This window comes from Corvus kubaryi, unplaced genomic scaffold (assembly GCF_017639235.1).
Source record: "Corvus kubaryi isolate FWS band 111438036 unplaced genomic scaffold, C.kubaryi_AGA036_p1.0 37292, whole genome shotgun sequence".
Taxonomy (NCBI): Eukaryota; Metazoa; Chordata; class Aves; order Passeriformes; family Corvidae; genus Corvus; species Corvus kubaryi.
Window position 1 is genome coordinate 841,336 of NW_024581091.1, and position 20,381 is coordinate 861,716.

The 20,381-nt window shown below is 51.3% G+C and overlaps 1 protein-coding gene across 7 annotated transcripts in view; it reads right to left on the reverse strand.

The window, feature by feature from the left end:
* SHROOM3 (shroom family member 3) overlaps positions 1-20,381 on the reverse strand; it is a 118,878-nt gene continuing 98,497 nt past the window's right edge. For 6 of the 7 annotated variants that reach the window (XM_042026892.1, XM_042026893.1, XM_042026896.1 and 3 more), the window contains 8 exons: positions 18,533-18,664; positions 13,208-16,445; positions 10,993-11,069; positions 7,206-8,102; positions 5,688-6,191; positions 4,734-4,884; positions 1,516-1,788; positions 1-984 (listed from right to left, as the gene is read on the reverse strand). In XM_042026892.1, coding sequence (XP_041882826.1) covers positions 625-984; positions 1,516-1,788; positions 4,734-4,884; positions 5,688-6,191; positions 7,206-8,102; positions 10,993-11,069; positions 13,208-16,445; positions 18,533-18,664 — 5,632 coding nt within the window. In that variant the 3' untranslated portion in view covers positions 1-624. The remainder of the gene's footprint in view (positions 985-1,515; positions 1,789-4,733; positions 4,885-5,687; positions 6,192-7,205; positions 8,103-10,992; positions 11,070-13,207; positions 16,446-18,532; positions 18,665-20,381) is intronic. The other variant, XM_042026895.1, reaches the window with a different exon arrangement.

The window sequence follows — 20,381 nt, forward strand, 5'->3', positions numbered from 1 at the left end:
TGAAGCTGCTTCTTGTAGCCCTTTATTATATTAAAAAACAACCACAACAGCAACAAAACCACGATGAGATGTTTCAAGCTACTGCACGACTATCTTTGGGGTTCCCTCTTTTTGTTAAGGTCTTCACAAAATACAAAATTAAATGTCTTTTCTACATACAGAACAAAGTAGAATCAAGTAACTGATTAGAGTATGTACAAAAACTTACACATTCTGTCTTGTTCTTTAAAAAATATAAATATCAATATTGTTCAGTAAAATGGGTTGGTTTTATTTTTAAGGCTTCATTCTTAGATCCTTCATTATTTAATGAGGTGACAGGTAGGCAGAAAAGGGAGGGAAGAGAAGAGGTCATGTTTTTTATTAAAGGTCATGTGTTTAATTCCTGTGAGATTCTTCCTCATCTCTGGCAGGAGGAGATTTCCCTCCACATTGATTTAAGTTTCCAGGAAGCAGAGGTGGAAGGAAAGGAAAATAAAACCTTTATTATTGCTATTTTTTTTCCTTCATTAAAATCTTAGTTGAGACCTGTCTCTGTCCATTGTCTTTGAAGAGAACCATCTGCCAAGTACTCCGATTAAAGGGACTCTGGCAGGGCTGTATCCCAGCTCCACCTGGGACAGGTTAGAGTGAGGAAGAGGCTGCTGGAGGTGTTTTACCACCGACTCCGGAGGAGGTAGCAAGTGCTGCAGCCAGGGCAGCTGCTGCTGCTGCATCCCTGGGCGTGAAGTCTGTGGGGAGACTTTCCATCAGGCACTTGAGCTGCTCCTGGCCCAGTTTGATTTTGTCGTCGAGCTCTCGCTGCTCTATGAGGAGCGCAGACTTCATCTTCACAAAGTGCTGGTAGTCCTGGAGCTGCTCCTCAGAGAGGTAGTTGCCCAGGATGTCCAAGACCACCCGTTCCCGACGGTCAAGGTTTTCCTTTAGCTCCCGGGCATCTTCATGCTGGCCAGCCAGCAGCTTCCGCTTCTCGTTCAGTGAACTCTGCACACCACAGAAAGCCCTTCAGCACCAGCATCACCACACTCCCTGATCCCCCCTTCCCTTCCTCCCAGCACCACACCTGCCACCTCTGGAGATAGCTGCTAAACTCCCAGATGTGCAGTCAAAAGCCTGGGAGAGGAGGATGAATTCCTCATTATGGAGTGCATATGAACCCCACTGAACTGGACTCTGAACATCCTTGCCAATGGGAGGCAGAAAGTGCTCCAATAAAGTCAGGAAACCTCACTTGAAAGCAACAACTACCAGGAAAATCCAGTTTCAAAACCACCCCAAGAGTGCTAAAATGAGGCTGTCCCCAACACAGCTGCTCTGTGTCCAGACAAAAGCTGCAGGATCTCAGCCATTTATACAAATGGGGATCAGGATTCCCAGGGACAACGTACTGCTCCTACATAAGCACCAAGAGCCCTGTGCTGCCCTCCTGGCAGCCCCTGGAGGTCATTGTAAGGCTGTGGAGGTGCTGGCTGCTGCCCCACACCCTGAGCAGGCCAGGGCTGTGCCGATACGTACCTGCTCCTCGCTGTTGGCATTGTCCCCCAGGCTGCTCAGGACGTTCTCCACGCGGGCCAGGCGTCCCGAGAGGGAGAGCAGGAGGTTCACCACCTTATCCAGATCGCCAATGAACATCTTGTACTTGTCAAACTCGTTGGGTTTGCACTGTGTGCTGATCAACAGCTCCACCTCCTCTCCGAGAGCATTATTCATCTTGATGTCTGCGAGCAGGCCCTCCTTGGCTTCTTTCAGGATTTCCAGTTTGTGGGTCAAGCTCCCAATGAGCTCAGCCTGTTGGAGGGGAAGTATTGCCACACTGGTTGTTACCAGCACCACCCTGCTCGTATGAGTGATGACAACAAGAGGATATGGCTGCAGTTCCTGAGGAGCAGGGTCAGGTCAGCAATGGCTGACAAAGAAGACATTAGGGAGGAAAGAGAGAAAATGCTGAAATTCCCCACCTTGGAGATAACCCAAGTAGCCCATCAGGTTGCATGAGGATATATTTGTTCAGTGAACGTTTATAAAAGAGATCTTTAATTTGGTGTACCATATTCTGATACCCTACAGATGAATGTTCTTCAAAACCGCTGAGTGAGAAGAGCTGCAGCCACATCCCCAATGTGTTCCCCATGCCCTGCCCCAGCCTGAAATGCCTTGAACTGCACCAAACAAGTGCCTCACACACAGAGGCATCAAGGAAGAGTCTACACCAAAGATGCTCTGGATTTACTCAGTGTCTGAACACAGAGCACACACCCATTTTGCAAAAAACACTGACACCTATTTCCCTGCCAAAGAAAAGGAGGCCCCCGGGGTTCGGTTACTCCAGGTTACTCCAGGAACAGCATTGTTACACATGTGCCGGAGATCCTAATTTCTGTTAGGATTTAGTGGAAAGACATATGCAAAAGCAAGTCTCTGGCCTGGGGCTTGCAATTCTTGCTTCCATTTACTTGGAACTGTGAGCACAGCAAGGAGAAGCTCTCCATACAAGGGGTGGGGATTTTCAGTGTCCCCAGTTCATGCACTGCTGAGGGACAAACACCTGTGTGTTCATCTCCTCTGCACACAAACACTGCAGGATGAAACAAGTCACTCACAAGGTGGCCTGAAAATATTCTCTCAAAGTCCTCCTTCCATCACAACTGAGTGTCATTCCAGGCAGGAGGCAGTCTGCTTCAGAGAAGGAAGGATTGTCAAACACCAGTCAGGCTAGGGTCACTGAGCTGGCGCTGATGCCCAGGGTGGCCGGGCAGTGGGGTTCCCAGGCTGCTTTGGCGGCAGGGAGCACAAGGCACTGTATGGCCAGGCACCACTAGAGGGAACACTTGGCGTGCATTGTTCTATGGCTGCCCTCCAGCCCGCTCTCGGCTGCCGCACACATGCAAAGGCTGAGTAAAAGGCCAGAAATATTCCCTGAAAACAAACATCTGCTCCCTGGAATGACCGCCATTGGCTAGCAGAGTAGTTCAGGGGAAAAGGGAGCAAAGGTGGCATTAAATCCCACCTTCTAAGGGTCAACCAAAACTCCTTTATGGGCATTCTTCCCTCAGTAGTACCCAGAGACAAAACCCAACCTTTGCCCTTCCCTGGGGCTATGATGCTAATGCCCCCTTCCAAAGAAAGATCCTCACCAGTTGATTGCTGGACCAAATCCTGAGGAGCAAAAGGAAGGATCCGTGATTACAGTGCCGTGGGGAAATCTCTATGGCAGCACTCCATGGGGTGGTCTCAAACTCTGGCATTAACCTCGGCAAGTTTTCAGGCAGATGGAGCTGCTGGAACTGGCATCTGTTCCTCCCTGCTTCAGGAGATTTGCCCTCCAACTGTGGCAGGAGGCTACGGGGTTCCTGGGAGTGAGGTACCTTTGTTCTGAAGGCCTGGGAGCTGGAGGGGCCTGTGACTTACATTTGTGTTCATCAATCAGAGACTCTCCTGCGATCCCAAATGCCAGCCAACAGAGCTCCTTTGCATACTTACAGTGGAAATGAGGTTTATCTAAATGACCTCCCAGAGGAGCTGCCTTCTCAGGTAACCCCTGTGCAAATGTTCCTGTACACAGACCATGAGCAAACAGGCCAGATCGTGCTGTCTGGGCCTAATCACTCCCATCTATTTCTGTCTTTCCACACAAATGTAACCTGTGAGACCTGGGACTTGCCCTCCAAGGAATGCTATGGACGTGGCAGGAGCTGCCAATCTCTTTGGAGCTGAGTGCTCCACAACCAGTGGGCCAGATGATGAAAGCAGCAGGCAAAGGCCTTGGGCAAATGCTTTTGATTAGTGATCCACCCAGAATCTGTATAGGGCCACAGAAAGGTGGTGAACAGAAAATGAAATCCGGGCTGTGCTACTCTGTCCCTGGCAGTGTGGGATGGTTTAGACGTATAGGCAGGCAGGGCTGCTTTTGACAGGAAGGTAGGAGGTAAGGGAGGCACAGACAGGCCACAAACACCTGCCTGTGGCCCCCTAGGATCTGGGAGCTAAGCACACGTCTGTAATTACCAGGTAACTAATGTGAGACAACCACAGGGGCAAATTAGAAGGCCCTGCAAAAGCCCTGGAAGCAGAGCATGGAAGCCTCCAGCAAGAGCGGCAGGGGCCATTCTGCAGTGAAATGTAGCCTCAGTAAGAGAGGAAAATGTGTCCTTCCCTCCTGCCTGCTCTCCTCCCTTCCAAGCCATCACATGGAAATTGTGCTGAGCTGCTGAGATGCACGTGGCTTCCAGTGGGTCAGAGAAACAATAACGTGTGGGGGGAAAAGAGTGGCCAGTGTTTCTCTGGATGCAGTGAGTGCAGACAGCAGGTGAAATGGATACATTGACTTCACTGAAGAGGACAATCTTGGGAAAAAATTTCCTGCACTCAGTGTGGTCACTGGCTGGACTCTGTTCTTGTTTCCAACCGAAGCTGGCCCTGCACGAATTGCTTCACCTCTCCCTTTTCCTTCCTTGCTGCAGAACAGGGACTGCTCCTGACAGTTTGTACACCCTGCATTTGGCATGATCCAGGCCCGCCTCAGGGTGGTGCAAGATTGGTAATCAATTTGCAGTGAGTAATTCAGATTAGCTCTCTTATACAATTTGGGTCACTCTAAGGAAGCTTCACAGGCGGCCTAATTGCTCCCACAGAATTTTGGGTGCTGCCAAAAGCTGACATCAAATAGAAATGCACTTCACTTTAGGGCTTATTATTATTTCAGGAATGTGAGCAGCAAACAGTGCTGAATTTACCTTTTTCTCATTGATGTCCAGCAGCTCCTCTTCCTCACCTACTTCTTCTGGCAAGTCCTTGATTTTATTCAGCAGTTCTGCTTTGGGAGCTGAAACGCTGTAGTAAGCAGGACAGGTGACCAGAGTGACAGGAGCTTCCTTTTCCGCTCTCCTACACCACAGTGAAGAAAAAGGAAGAGTTCAGTCTGAGCCTGACTTTTCCCGGTGCTTAGATCCATGGTTTTCCAGGAGTCCCTCTTTGGTACCTTCCCAGTGTTAATTACCCAGCAGGACAAGGCGGATTCCTGCCATCAGGGGGTGCGTGTCAGCTGCTGTCCCAGCACAGCACAGCCACTGGTTTAAAGGTGACTGGACACAGCTCTGCACAGGATTTACCTTGCTGAAGGTCAGCCAGCACAGCTCGGCCAGAGGTGGCCAGACTGACCATCTTACCTGGCATCATGCAGTACAACTGACTTCTGGACAGTTCTCCAGCTGCCACTTGGAAGTCTCTGTCTTAAAAAACCCACACTGGGGGAGTTGGGCTGATCTTGTAGTAAGTAGCTCCCCTCATCCCTCCTTCCAGAATTTGGCCTCTTTTTATCCCTGTGCCTGCCATTATTTTCATCATGATTTTACTTTCGTATCTCTTCCTGTGCTTTGGACTGAACTGCTTCAGATTACTAAGGTTCATAGAGCAAAATCCAATTATATCTCTAGGGATGTTTCATTTCCTGCTCTATTCCCAAGCTCAGCATCATTTTATACACAGCCCAGAGAGGTGAGCTCAGAGCCCAGACACAGAGCCCAGCTCATGGGAAAGGCTGTTGGGAAATGCCTTGCCAGGCCTCACACCTCTGAACTGCAAAATTCACTCTCACCTATAGAGATGCAGAAAAATTTGGCACAGGTTGTCCTTAGAAGCAAGGCAGCAGGGAGTTCTGCCAGCCCTCGCCCCAGCCCAGCAGTGCTTACGTGTCATCTGCCACTGCCGCCCTGCTGGCTTGTGTCTGCGACATCTTCCTCTTCATGTTGTTCTCCTTCAGCAAGCTGGTTCCACTGGGGAAAATTCCTTCCATCAAGTCCATGGTTGTCTTCATTTTGGAATCTGGATCCAGGATATCAGCTAGAGACTTGTCTTTATGGACAATTTCTTTTGCTAGAGCCTCTGACTTAATATCCTCTGGGGTCTTTTTCTTTGCCTTCACTGGGGGTGCTGTGCTGGTTATCCTAGAGTCTGGGCTGGCATTTTCCAATGCTGGCTCTCTGGGGTTACCTTCAGGCTGAGTTATGGGCTGTCTGTCAGTGCTCTGAGGCCCTTCAGAAGCAGCAGGGGACTGGTGCTGCTGATCCACAGCAGATGGAGAGCCAGTCCTCTTTGATGGGGTTGGCAAGAGGGGCCAGTTATTTTCACCGGTGCTGGTGCCCAACCCTGTTATCTCCTTCTCAGCCAGGGCTTTGGGAAAGCTTTTGAAGCTGCTATGGACAGAAACATTCTGTGAGATGAAGAGAAATCTACCACCCAGGACCACTGTGAACACAAGGTAAAGGCCTACAAGAAATGAGTTTTCCTTCTCTCTCCCTTGTTTTGGTGTCTTGCTTCTCATTCCAATATGGAGGGTCTATAGTGTGAAGCCACTGGCACCAGAATTGTTTTGTCCCTTCAACCTGGACACTGCTGGATTGTCCATCCAACACAGAAAGAACTAATGAACACCAAGTCACTTTGTTTTCCGCTGGCAGGCTGGGGACATTGCGCCTCCCCACCCGGGAGTGCCATCCTGAGCAGCCTCCACCCATTTGTCCTTGCCATGTTGGAAAAGCCAATCACTACTATAGCCCCGGCCAGATTCTTCCCAGATGGATATCAGAGCAGTTCCCTGGGAGTGAGGGAAGCTGTGCTGAGTTAAACCACCTGGGCATCTCGCCCAAAGTGCTATCCTTCAGGAGAATTTCCCTATACAGCCTGTGACATATTTGCGTTGTCATTTCTTGGCAGATGGTCACTGTTTCATAACAGCATTATTTTGTGCCAGGTCTAAAATATATTCTGAGAAATACTAACTGTTCGGAAAAACCCATCATGGATTTTCACAGCTGTCTCTCAAAATCCAGTAACTGGAAGGAGCCAGCAGCCATTCCAGCTCTGTGCTGGAGAGAGTTAGAAGCAACTGCACTGAAATCTGCAGGGAGAACCAGCCCAGGAGTGTTCCCCCACAGTCCCCTGTCCCGGGGTTTTGGGGAGCACCTGTCAGTGCACCTGCTGGTGGACCCTGCTCTGGCCACATCATTTGAGGCTGCTCTTGGCAGACCAGCAGCGAGTCTGTCTGTCTGTCCCTGTGTCCCTGTCCCCTGACAACGTGCAAGCGCCCTGCCCAGCTGGCAGCTGGGGGTCTCAAGGCACTTGGGATCAGCCCATCTGTCCCAGCCCTGCATATCTTACTGTATATGGCCCTGCACTGCCTGAGCTGCCACGCTCCAGCCCGCCCTTACCTCACGCTGGCCTCCTCTGGGAGCCGGGGGGATTTGTCTCCAGCTGCCCCATTCCCCTCAATGGGTGGGGGAGGAGGTGGGAATTCCTCTGTGCCGTTGGCAGAAGTGCAAGAGCTCAGCTCGGGAAGAGGACGGGATGGCGATGGCGGGGAGAAGGGTGGCTGGGAAGGCGCGACAAACACCTCATCGTCCTCCTCGTCCTGCAGCGATGGCGGGGGCGAGAGCTGCAGCCCCGACTCCGAGATCCGGAGCTGGGTCATGCCCGGGGGAGAAGGAGTCTCTGGGTCGGAGGAAGTGCTGCTCTGTGTGGGCAAGGACTGCCACCTCTGGGAGGGCTTCGGCACGGCTGCCGGAGGAGACACCACGGCCCTTGCGTAGCTGCTGTCTCTGACAGAATGAGCCCACGCTGCTTTGGGCGGGAGGGACCTGTGCAGCAGCCCGGCTTTCCTTCTCCACATCACCTCTTCCGTGGGAGTCTCAGGGGATCTATCCTGGACAGCATCCAAAGGCTGAGCCTGAGCGTTCCCGCTGCCCTCAGGGGGAACAGCCTCTTGTTTGGCGTGGTGCTGTCTCGGAGCCTGGCTGTCACCTGTGCTCTGGAAGTCTGAGGGAGCCTGGGTGGGTGTATTAGGGGAAGAGTGGCCAGACCCAGAAGGAGTAAGGTTAAGGAACAAGGTTTTAAAGCCTTGCTTTTGCTCAGGGTAGTGACTCCTTGCCTCTGTTGGGGCTGGGAAAAATGCAGAAGTCCTGCTATCTGGCCTGGAAAGTTCTGAGAGCTTGTGGTTCTCAGCCAGCGTGCTGGGCCCGGTGACAACCTCGGTGCTGCAGAGGGGATGGGGATAGTAACTTGTGAACGCCATTTTCTCCGAGTGGCTTCTTTCTTTCTTGCTGAAAGACCTAAATACCAAGAGACGGACCACGGTAAGATTAATAACTAATCAATGAGCAGGAAAATTTAGTGTGCCCCTCCTCAATGGTCAAGTTATCAACCCTATCAGAGGCCAGCATCACTGCCTGCTGGTCTAGGTGAGGTACAGCTGTGCTTTGAAACTGGAAGTGAAATCCTGAGCCAGATCCACTCTCTCTTACCATCTCCCATCATTTTCAGTGTGAGCTACATCACACACACATGTAGCAAGCACCACAGCAGTAACTCAGTGAAAAAAATATTAGGAAAACCTAACACCTGACTTCCTTTCCTGCTCTGCTTCCAATTTTGTTTGTTACAGATGGGGCCAGTAGCAACTGTTGTAAGATGCACCATTTGACATTATCCACCACCAAACTCCACTCTCAACTGCTTGTAATCTTAAGAATTTCAGCTCTATGGGCCAAATATTCCCACAATGTTATCTGCTCCTTTTGGAAAGGTGCCATTAAAATGATTCAACTGTCTCCAAGAACAAAGCAAGGCCAAAAAATGCACTATTTTGACTATGGAGAAAATTAAAAAAAGCTCTTGCAGCCTTGGAACCGTGTTAGAAGAAAGAGCTCCCTCAGACAGGCAGGTGTGATAAACACCAAAGCCAACACATTCCAACTGCAAGCGGATGTTAAGGCTGCAAAAGCAGCAGATTGAATTATTCCTTCCAGGTCTTTAAGGGAGTTCTCATGTGAGCCTGAGAAACAGTGTCTGGCCTTTGGAGTGAGGATCCTGCTTGGAATCCAGAGCCAAACCTATTTGCCTGTCTGGCTATTTAGCTGGCAAACAAACTGAGCAGTAATAATGGCACTGGCAGATGCAAGAGAAGGTGCCTGGAACCACAAGGCCATACCATAAACCAGTAAAACACAATAAAGCTATACTGCCAGTGCATTTTCTGTTCTTGAGATGCATTGTCAAATAATCCCCACACTGCCAATCTGTGATGCTGGAGACATGGGCCCCAAATTTGTTCTCAGAGGTACTGGTACGAATTAAGAATAACTCTGTCAAAGACATGGGTCGTTCTGGCTTTATTCCGGTGTGACTGAGAACAGAATTTGGCAGCCTGTGCCTGGGAGTGGGGAAACTTCCCAGACAGAATGCTCTTGGTATTGTCTGTGGTTCCTGGACAGTAGCAGTGTGTATTCTTTTCAGACGCTCAGTGTTTGTTGGGAGCGCCAGATGGTGATTCTCTAATTCAGAGATCTCTCCTACTGTGGAAGCAACTGTGGATTCTAGAACTGCTGGAGCAGTTCCCAATGTTGTATGACACCTGGGGAGCAGAGGAAGAGCATGTGGGACTGGACCAAGTGACTGCTGACCAAGGTTTTACTAACTTAACCATCTGATCGTTTTCCTCCTCAAGCATGAGAGGCGGTAGTGATGGTCCCATCTCCTCTCCAGCACAGGGGGCAGCTGTGTCCCAGTGAAACCTAGAAACGTAATTCCTACTGCCTGCCTTGCGTCCCTGAAGGGCCCATGCATGGCAAACACTTCTCCTATCCTTTTGTTTTATCTTTTGGGAAATCCAGTTCCGAGCAAGAAGAGAAAGCTCCCATCTCCCAGAAGAAATGTGCTTGCGAAGCATGTGGGATGCCTATGCTGCACAAACATCATAAAACTGTTAGTAACCAATGATCTTTGTGCAGTGAAGCATGAAAATGAGAAACCTGCATTTCGTGCCCCAATAAACTTGTTTTCAGTCTGGGTGTTCAATCCCATTACTTGGAAAATAGGTTGGGGAAAGAAAAAAATAAAAGGAAGCCACAAGTAGTGATGGAGCACCAGGATGAAATGCTATCTCTAGGAGAGAAGGGAGGTAGGAGGAACTGAAACAGCTGCATTGTTCTCTTAGGAAAAAACACCAGGAAAAAGTTATTCCAAATCAAAGTAAACGGGTGTTTTAAATAATCCTACAAGGATGTGCCTGAAGGCAGATTGAGTCCCTTTAAAACAACATTTATATGTTCTTGGGGGCAAAAATGGCCAGAAATAAGATCAGCCAGAATAGGAGCCTTCCTCTTCTTCCAGCTGTCACTCCCTGACCCAGAACTGCATGGAGAAACCTTTGGAGACAGCAGTGTTAACTCCCACTGTGACCACAGAGAGAGCTGGCATTTACTGCAAGTTTGTGAGGAACAGAGCTCCTTTGTGAACAACGCTTTTAGTCCTTCTTGATGGCTTTTACCGTAATGGGAGTTAGCTGTTTGGGCACTCGGGGCTTAGGGCAAACATCTATTTATTATTTAAATGTAAATACAGCACGATCAACTTCAGTTCTCCTTAACTTCAAAACAATCCGGGGCTAAGTGGAGACTTACGTAAGTCCTAAGATGCCGAGTTTTGTGCTTATACTTTTCTATTTTTAAAAACATTTCTCTCTCCCCTGTTGCTGAGCAATGCATCCTGCTTGGATGAAGGGAAGCAGCCCAAAGGCCAGCTCCCAGCTGAGCATGATCAAGGACATATCCTGGGTTTAGTCCCTCGCTTTTGGGGAGGCAGCATCCTGCAGTGGATAAAACCAGCCAGCATGCAACATCTAGGTATTTTTTCCTTTTGGATCCTTCACTTATGATATAGCATCCAATGTGAGTTCCAACAGCAGATCAAACACATTCTAGAAGTTATGTAAGTGGAAATTTGATGCATAAATGTGCTCCAAGACTACATGAAGAGACAGTAAATTAATGGCTGTAATGAAAGAAAAAGCTTGTAGCAACTCCTCCTAAGTCTGCTGGGCACAGCACACCTGGAACTGTGTTTGTGCTGGTCTCAGCTTTAGACAACCCATGACAACTGCTGCTGCAGGGGATGGCCAGAGCTGGCCCTGCAGTGACAAAGGGGACACGGACATACACTCACCTGGCTCCTGCGCTGACCATGTAGAAGGGATCCCTCACCATGGGGCTGAATTCACTGCTCTCCCTTCTCAGCAGCTCCTGGGGTACCAAGACAGCGTCAGCAGCGAGCAGAAAGCAAAACAAAATACCAAAACATGGATGAGAATGCCTTCCAAAGCCTGAGAGCAAGTCATTCCCCATGGCTATCCACTCCTTCCTATCTCTAAACAAATTCCTGCAGTGACAGTGCAATGTGATTTGTATGCACCCTGAAAGGACCGTTAAGCACTGTACACAAGACTCTGAAAAATGAACAGTGAGTGAGGCAGAGGAGTCTGCTGCTAAACTGGAAATAAACATTTCCCACAAAAAAATCTGGAAAGGCCAAAAGAAATCTAATAAATAATAATAAAAAAATCACCCTCTTGGTTTGGCTTTGTCCCCCATGTTTATAGCTGTGTGTTTGCACTGGACGTGGATCAGAAACAAACCTATTGAAGAAAGCACTTCAACATATAATTCCCTTTCAAACAGACCCTATGGATTGGTGTATATGCTGGAAGTCAAGTTAGGATTTAAGAACAGGATTTTCACAAGTGCCTTGCTGCCCATGGAATTAATCCTTGTTCCACAGGTGGTTACAGCTAAATCCCTCTGGGAAACAGCCGTAAGGGCTCATCCCTCTTCAGCACCAGAATTAAGACTCTGTGAGGAGGTCTGCTGTGCTGTTCACCCTCTTCCTCCACTTGGCTTCCAACAGGCAGAAGCTCTGGTTTGGCTGCTGAATGTATGAGCAGTTACAAATGAGCCCCAAGGGGGAAATAAAGATTTTAAGAACTGCCCTGTACCTCCTGCCTGATAGAGCTGGGCTAGGAAAAATGAATTGGGGCTGCTTGTCATCCAACCTGTCACTGAAAAGTACACTTTGGTGATTTTTCTCTCTCTGGATGTCTGGTTTTCTTGATGCTCTGATGGGCAAGCGTGACAAAATGGCACAGATGGGTCTGGTGCCTGGCTGGGGTGGAAAAATACTGATGGTGGGATGAGACAGGGTGGTTTTGGAAGTGCATTCCGGTCACTTGATATTCACAAGCTGCTTTTTTAATTCACTCTATTTAAAGACGTGGTGTGGGAGCTGAGGGCTGCCGAGGGAGGATGTGTAGACTGAAGCACACAATGAGTTTGGGAGGGCAGCTTCTTCCCCCCACCCGAGTTTGGCCCATTTGTGAGATGCTGCCCAGAGCCTCCTCTGTCACTTGACTCAGGACCACTTTGTTGCTCATGTATAATCTGTTCTGGGCCAGAACTGAGTGCAGGAGTAGGAGGAGATGTCCTGGATCTCAGCTGCCCTGTAAGTATGGGAGCCTCTCCAAACACTCAGCCGATTTGGGGCTAGGAGCCTGTGCACACATTTTGGTTGTTTGCTCCCTCTCTCTGTGATGAATGGAGCCTGGCATGGAAACGGCATGGGGCAGCAGACCCAGCACTGCAGTAAATCCATGCGGCTTGACCAGTTGCAGTTGCCTAAATAGGTCTGAACAGATTTCAGCCAGCTGAAGAGCTGGCCTGGGCAGTTGCTCTTTAAGAATTTAGCCTGGTTCTACTGTTTACCATCATCAGAATCAGTTGAATTCTCCATTTGTGACATCAGTGCGATGTTCCCAACCACCAAGCAGGGGACATGGAAGGGCCAGGGTCTCGTTCAGTTTTCTCTGTCATGTCTCCCTCCAGGGCTGGAGGCTAAACATAATGGTTATTTGGCAGTGCCTCTGCCAAGCACTTCCCAGCACTGTCAGGCACAGTGGGAGCCAGGGCAATTCCAAGCAGCCTCTAATCCTCTCTACTTTGCACCAGGAAAATGGGCTGAGGCAGAACAGCAAATCACCACCTTAGTGGAACACTCCACCATAAAGGTGCTCAGTGCTTCTCCAGTGCTGCTTGCAGGTAAGGACAGCACACCTCAGATGGGATGTCCAGAGCAGCAAGAACACACCAGCATATGCACTGAAATCCCAGCATCCCTGACACCCCCGACACAGCCCAGCAGGGAGAGAGCTGAACCCCACCAGCAATCTTTTAATTAACGCGCACTAAGCTGCCTCAGCATGTGCTGAACCTGTCTCTAATCAGTGGAGTCCTAGCCATGACTGGACATCAGCCTGTTCTCCAACATCCCCCCACATTCCCTGGTTCCCAGAGTCCCGCTTGTGGGCGTACGTGATCCCGTTGCCACATACCTGGTGTTTCTTATCCGCCGTGGGAGACGACCTGGAACGTACATGCACAGGGACTGGCTGATTGTCGTACCTATCAAGCAAGTCTTCCACAGACACCGATTTTCCAGATTTCCTGGCGGTGGAGGATGTTTCAAAGACCTGCTCCTGCTTCCTGTAGCGAGGCTGGCCCTGCATGCCCAGCGGGTCTGTCTGAGTGCCTTTGGTGAGATCTGATCTGGGTCTGTAATCCCGGCACCTCTCGGGTTTGGGCCGGCTGGTGACCAGGCTGTCCTGGCGCCCTGGCACCTTCTCATCTCCACTCGGGTCCAAGTAGTCCATCAGCCCAGGAGGAAGGGTGGAAGACATCCGTCCTGTCCTGGATATCCGCTCTATGGACTCTCTGTGGCGGTAGAGGTTCTGGTCCTGGAGGGAATTCATGCTGGAGGCGGAGGAAAGGCTCTGGCTGTCAGGGCCACCCAGCTGCAGGTAGGAGCTGTGGGAGCGCTCCCGGAGCAGCCCGATGTCTTGCGAGGACGGCCGTCGCCCCGTTTTGCGCTCAATGTAGTCGGCCAGGGCGTTCTGCTGGAGCTGCTTGAGCTCCGGCTTGGACAAGCTGGCTGTGGAGGAAGCTTTGCCGTCCCTCTCGAAGATCTTGCGCCGGTCGGCCACCGTGTTCTCTGGGAAGACAAAATGGATGCTTTTCTTCTGCAAGGAGAAAGGTGACGGCTCCCCGTCTGACATGCCCACCTCATTCATCTTCTCGGGCTCCGAGTAGGAGCGCTTCTTCTGCTCTGCTGTCAGCCGCTTCCGGCCCCCGATGCGCAGCACGTGCTGCGTCCTGGCGTAGTCCAGGCCGGAGAAGCCGCCTTCCGTGGGCGTGATGCTGTGCCTCTCCTTGGGGGTGTGTGGGGATGCTGCCGTGCTCCTCAGGCCCACGTGGGCCGAGGCAGGCCTCTGGGGCAGCTTCTTGGGCGTGCTACCGAACGGGGGGCTGATGCGACGGAAGGAAGTGGCCCTCAGCACCCTGGACTGGGCATCTTTAATGCTGTTCCTGTAGGCCCTGTTAAACGACGTGTCCAGCTGCGACCCGTGCGCATCCTGGACGTTATCCTTCCAGAGGATCTCCTTCTCAGGCTCGCCTCCCAGCTGGAATGTGCTTTTACTCCGCGGTAGCTGAGCTGCCCTTATTTGCACCTCATTTTCAGGACACAGGCTGTAGTACTCACTGGGTCTTGCATGCTTCACTGAAGCCACCATCTGCAGCTCTATGGGGCGCCAGTCAGCCTCTTCCAGCTTCCCGTTCCTGACAAAAGGGCTGGAGCCCCTGCCTGGCTCACTGGGCAGCCTGCTCCTCAGGTCCTCTGGGCTGTGCATGGAGCACCTCATGCCGGAGGGCTGGCTCGTCCTGCTCGGCCCATAGTGCTGGCCAAAGCTGGGAATGCCAGCACTCTGGGGCCGGGGAGTGCTCTGCTCCCGCTGCTCAAATTTGTTGACCTTCTCCAGCACCGAGCAGCGGGGCTTGCCAGCCTCTGGTTTGCTGTAGGGAAAGCTTTGGGTGCTGCTAGAGCTGAGCCGGCTCCTCCCAAAATCCAAGGTCTTTGGGAGCTGCGGAGAAGAGGGCTCTTTGCACTTTGGCTCGGCAGCATGGAACAGAGCCACGTTTGTGCCCTCCTCCTCCTGCCTCGTGAAGGCCTGTGGGTCCGCATCGCTCCACTGCCTGTGCCCCTGTTCCCTGTGATTCTTCTCCTCTCTGCTGCTGCTGTTCAGGAAGGACAGTTTGGTGTTGGAATAACCCTCACCTGGCTGCGTTTCCCTTAGCTCAGAGCTGCTTTGCCTCCTGGAGCTCTCTGGGATGTTCTGCAAGGAAGAGAAGCCATACTGCTTGGCCTTGCTGTGACCCCATGGGTGGGGAGCAGCAGCATCTCTCTCGTTTACCTGTGCATTGCCACTTTTGTCCTCCTGCGATCCAGGTGTCCAGTCCTCTTTGGGCTGGTAATGGGTTTTCCTCTCACTAGCATCCTTCAGCTGGGGTTGTGGAGCCTGGAAAATGGCCTTGGACGCCTGTGTGCTACCCGGGGTCTCCCAGTGGCTGTGTGCTGCCTTGTAAGGGGGTAACAGCTCCTCCTTTCGCGGCGCAGCCAGGCAGAGCTCCGGGCCTGCTGTGCTGGGAGGTTTCTGCTGGACGAGTTTGGCTTCGTGCTTTCTCTCAGTGGCGGGGGGCTGGTAGAAGATGGTTGACCTGTTTGTAGTGCTGTGGTTTCCATTCTCATCCAAGCCCAGGGTGCCGCCGCCTACGGCCTTGTCATAAGAGACCGGGAGGGCTGGGGAGTACCCACTTTCTTTGGCCAGAGCTGGGTAAAGCATCCCAGTGCTGCTGGTGGAAGGCCGGGGCACCTGGGCGTAGTGCGGCTCTGGGGAGGGAACAGCGTAGACACCGGTGGGCAGCAGGGGCTGTCCTGGCTGGGCTGCCTGGGAATAGCTCTGCTTGGGCTTCATGGTGGGGCTGCTCTCTGGGCTCTTCTCCACCACGGTGTGCAGATGCCCTTCTCCGAAGGGTGGTTTCAGCAGCGGCCCCTGGGACAGGGAGCTGATGAGAGGTGCCCAGGCCCCTTTTGGCTGGGTCCGGCTGGGCTTGTTCGGCTCAATGCCGGCGCCTGAGCCGGGCCTCTCGTGGTGCCTGATGGCTGCGTAGCTGTCGCTGCGAGTGGGAGGCAGGGGGGGTCCCTTGGGAGGCTGGCTCTTGCTGTCTGAGGGGCCCTGGGCTGGCTGTGCCCAGGAGGAGGCCGCACTGTGCCGGCTGAAGGCCTGGAGCCTGCCGTGGCTGCGGCTGTCCGGGGAGGCCCGGGCGTCACTGCTGGGAAGCAGGGCCGAGGGCTTCACCTCGTACTCCTGGGAGATGCGCTGCTGGGCGTCGTACACCGTCCTGACGTAGCGGATGTCCGCCTGCCTCATCCCCTCCGGCGGCCCCCCGCGGGACTGCGCGCTGTCCGGGGAGCACGAGTGCTCCTTGCCGAACGGGGCCGCGGGGTACTCAGGGATGCTGGAGTTGGTGGAGAAGGAGCTGTAGGCAGAGTCTCTCTTGCTGTGGAGGTGGGAGAGCTGGTCGATGCTGTTGGTGGATTTGGCCGGGGACAGGTGGCAAGGGTGGTAGGCAGGGGAGGAGTGGTCCAAGCTCTCCATGCTGCCCCGGGAGCTGTACTGATCGGGACTCCTCCTCAGATAGCCATGCTCGTATGCAGAGAGATCGCTGGTGGAGGAGCTGGGGGACAGTGAGAAAAGAGTGAAAACCAGCAGAGGACATGCACAACAACTTATAAGTGAGCTCAGAAGCAAGATGTTTAGTTTTGAGATGAAAACCCATATTTGGGCCTTGCTCCATCCCCTGTTTGGAGTCATCCCAGTTCACAAAGAGGAACTGCTTGACATTGCAACACATGGCTCTTACTTACCACAGAAGGGTGGGAGGGAAATACAGACAGAAAGACAGTGCATCTCTGGAGCCAGGGAGGATCGACCCCACCCAGCAAACCCATCCAAAGCCCTTGGAAAGCTGAATGAGCACCGATGCCACCAAGGAGGAGGAGAGAAGCACAAGGGGCATTCTGGGGGGAGTCTAATCTCTTTCTTTTTTCCCCATTTCATTTCTTTTTATGGAGATGAAGGCTATGCCCTGGCAGGCTTCCTGGAAATTCAGCTGTCCCAAGGATAGTTTGTTTCCTGCGAGAAAACTAAGCTGACAAGAAGAGGAGAGATGCATGCGCCTGTGCCTGGAGGAAAGTGGGGTGCAACCATAGAAACAGTCTGAGAATTCCCAAGAAGTCTGCACTGCCACCTCCTCATGTAGCTCAGCAGGTGCAGGTACATCTTGGCACTTCCTCTAAGGTGTCCAAAGAGGAATCATAGCCACCAGAGAAGTGATCAAAAAAGAAGGGTATTGAGAGATCTTTCTATCCTTGGGAAGGGAGCTCTTTGTGCCAGTCACAGCCCCTTTTTCACATCTCACAAGGGGACATGACAAATGTGTGTGGAGTTTGCCCTGGCTGATCTCCCCTTCCAGATTCAAGCGAATACACTGAGCACTGGAGAGTATAGCCTGAGGATTTCACTCTTCTTCCCTCTCTTCCCAGCTTCCCTTCCTCAGGTACTGTTTTCTCTGGTTCCCTGTGCAACTACATGTGCTGTCCTGGCAGAGCCACAGGGAAGCAGCAGGAAGGGACAGCCTGTGGCAGGGCAAGGCCCAGAGCTGGAAGCTGGCTCCAGATCATATCCCAGACAAGGGGCAGACCCAGGGGAGAAGGCTGCTAAGGATGAGGAAAGGCAGAAGGAAGCCTGCTCACAGCAGCTCTGCAGAGAGATGCAGAGGAACACAGGCAGGAAGAGATATGGCAAATCTCAGGACAAAGCTGGTTTACTCATTTAAATGCACCACTCTATTTTGGATTCAAATAACCATCTCCCTGGCAATGCCCAGCACAGCCCTAGCCAGCTGGCCACTAGATGTTCCCCGTGCACCTCCTCAAGCACCCGGGAGACAGAGCCATGCTGCCAACGGCTCTGCCAGGAACTGCCTGGGAAGCAAAGCCCCTTGGTGGGAAAGGAGTACACTCCAGCATGAGCTGTGCTAAGGCCACAGATCAACACACTTTATTTTCTGCAACCATCTCCTCACTTTCTTTAATGCTTTTTTTTGTCTTTCCTCCCCTCTGCCAAGGATCAGTCTTGCCTGTAGAAGAAAGTGATGTTTCAATCCCAGAGGCTATAATGGAGAGTTTGAAACCTTTCTGCCTTTTCAGGGAAAATCTTTCAAGGGCAGAATTTAAACTTGTCCCTCCTCAAGCTGCCCTGCACGTTCAGTTATGATAGAGCTGACTCCTGCAGAAAGCCACTGCCAAACCAGGAAATCCCTCCCTGAACTCCTCACCCTGGGAGCACTGTTGCGCTGTTGGCTGCTCTGTTACGCTGACAGGCTCTGCTACCTACACCCTTTTCTTCCTTTTTCAACAGGCTAATTTAGACTTTGGATTTCTTTTCCTTTTCTGGGAAAACAACCATGCTGTGTTTCTATATGGGGGAATCCACAGAAAGCTTTATCAGCATCCTGACAGTGGGCTCCCATCTTTGTAGGAAGGGGGATTTTTAAAGCAATTAATTTCCTAGCTGCTGATCACCTCAGGGAGGAAAACACAGCCACTTTATCAGGGAAACCAAACAGGAACTGAAGCCTTCCTAACTCTAATGCAAACCCTGGCTGTTTGTAAACCTGTCCAGCTGTATGGAGGCAACTGGTACCATCTTCCCACCACACCTTTGCCCCCTCCCTTCCCTCCACAGCTGTGTGGTGCTTACCTGGAGTGGTAGGACTGATGCCAAGGGATGCCAAGCGTACCCTGAGATATTTGCATCATGCTGGGATCGGGTTGGTCCTCCGCGAGTTTGGTTGAATGCCAGGAGTGAGGTCGGCCTGGAGTTTCACTCCGCCTGGGTGAAAGCAGGAGTTTGCACATCAGCAACAGGCCAGCTCTCTCAAGGAAGGTGGATGTGAACTTAGCACCAATATTTAAAAGTGCTCGTGCTCATTTGTGTGGCAGTGCTACTTTTTAATCCATTCCAAGCAAATCCCACAGTAACCATGTGTGAATATCCCTGACATTCCCACAACACACTCCCTCTTGGACTTGCACAAGTGGATCACCGAATGCCATGAGGAGGTGGAAGCCTGCAAAGGCACTTTTGATCTCTCCTCGGTGCTGCTAAAAATGCAGGATGAGACGTGACAACCAAGGGCTGGCAATATGTGTCCCTTGCATCCCACCCAGCCAGACAGCTGTCCCCAGGGTGTGTCCCCAGGAGTGGCACGGCACGGCTGCCCTTCGGTGCCTTCAGTCACCAGCGCCAAGGCCTGTGTCTGTCAGCCCTGAGGGAAAAAACCCCACTGACACTTTATTTAAAGCACAGAGTGGTGCAATGGAAAGTCAAAGCAGGAGATTAATGATTGAGTCCCCTGAAGAGGCCACACAGACTCTCCTTTGCCCCACCCTTTGGCTTGTCCTTAATCCTCTTGCTGCTTTCCATGAGGGATCTCTCCCCTGCTCTAGCACTCATTTCCACCGTTTCTCACTCTCTCCCTGGGAGAACGAGGAGCAGCACTGGACCCATGTCCTACTGAAATGTGACAGTCTGCAGGACAATTCTGACTAAATAAATGCAAGAGGAGGATATGACACCCCTTTAGTCTTTCTCTCACTGAAAAATTCACAGTACAGCATGTCCTGAACACATCAGTACATAGATTAAAATGCCCTTGGCAGACATAACACAGACACTGAGAGAGGATTCTCCCAGTACTGCCTAAGATTGGGAAAGGAAATGGAATGGGAAACTGCAAAGAGCTAAAAATGCTTTTTAGGGTCAGGTCCTTTCCTAGTACCAGTTAACATCAGCACCTGCTGATGTTCTACAGCATGGAAAAGCATAGGCAGAGAGTGAGAGGCAGAGCCATTTCTCCAGCGTTTTTTCCATACAGATTTCAGAAGTGCTGCTTATTTTCTCATCGTCTGCTAAAAGAAGGAAGAAAAAGGGACATGCTTTTCCCTTTAACATCTGTTGTGGCAGGATTGTCTTAAGGAAAACTGGACTGGAGGTCTGCAAAGGGCAAGCTGAACCCAACACCATTTTACCTTTACATGTGTAGGTGTGTTTAAGACAGAGCTCTTCTGTTAAGCTCCTTGCCCAGAAAACAAGGAACCTGGACACTGCCAGATGGGAAGTTGGCAAAACTGTTTATTAAGAATAACCCACATTCTTGCCTTTTCCACTGCAGACATTCAAAGCCTTTAAGTACTTCGGTGGAGTACAGCCCTTCAGCATCAGTTTTTGGCTTGGGAAAATGAATGATCCCATGCAAAGCATGCTATCCCTTGGTTTGATCAGTAAAAACCATGAGGGAGCCGTGTAGCCAATCATCTGAGCCACAGGTATTTTAAACCCTTTTGTCTGATATCCTTGTAATGATACAACACATGGACAGCTCTGAATTTCAGTCAGAAGACACACGGTACCAGCTTACCAGCTCTGTGTGGGATAACCCTGCACTATTTCCACACCTACCTAGTCTTGGAAACGTGGCAGATCCTGATTCACCCCAGACAAACTGGCTGAGTGATAAAACCTGCAAATGCAGCAGCTAATGCCTGAC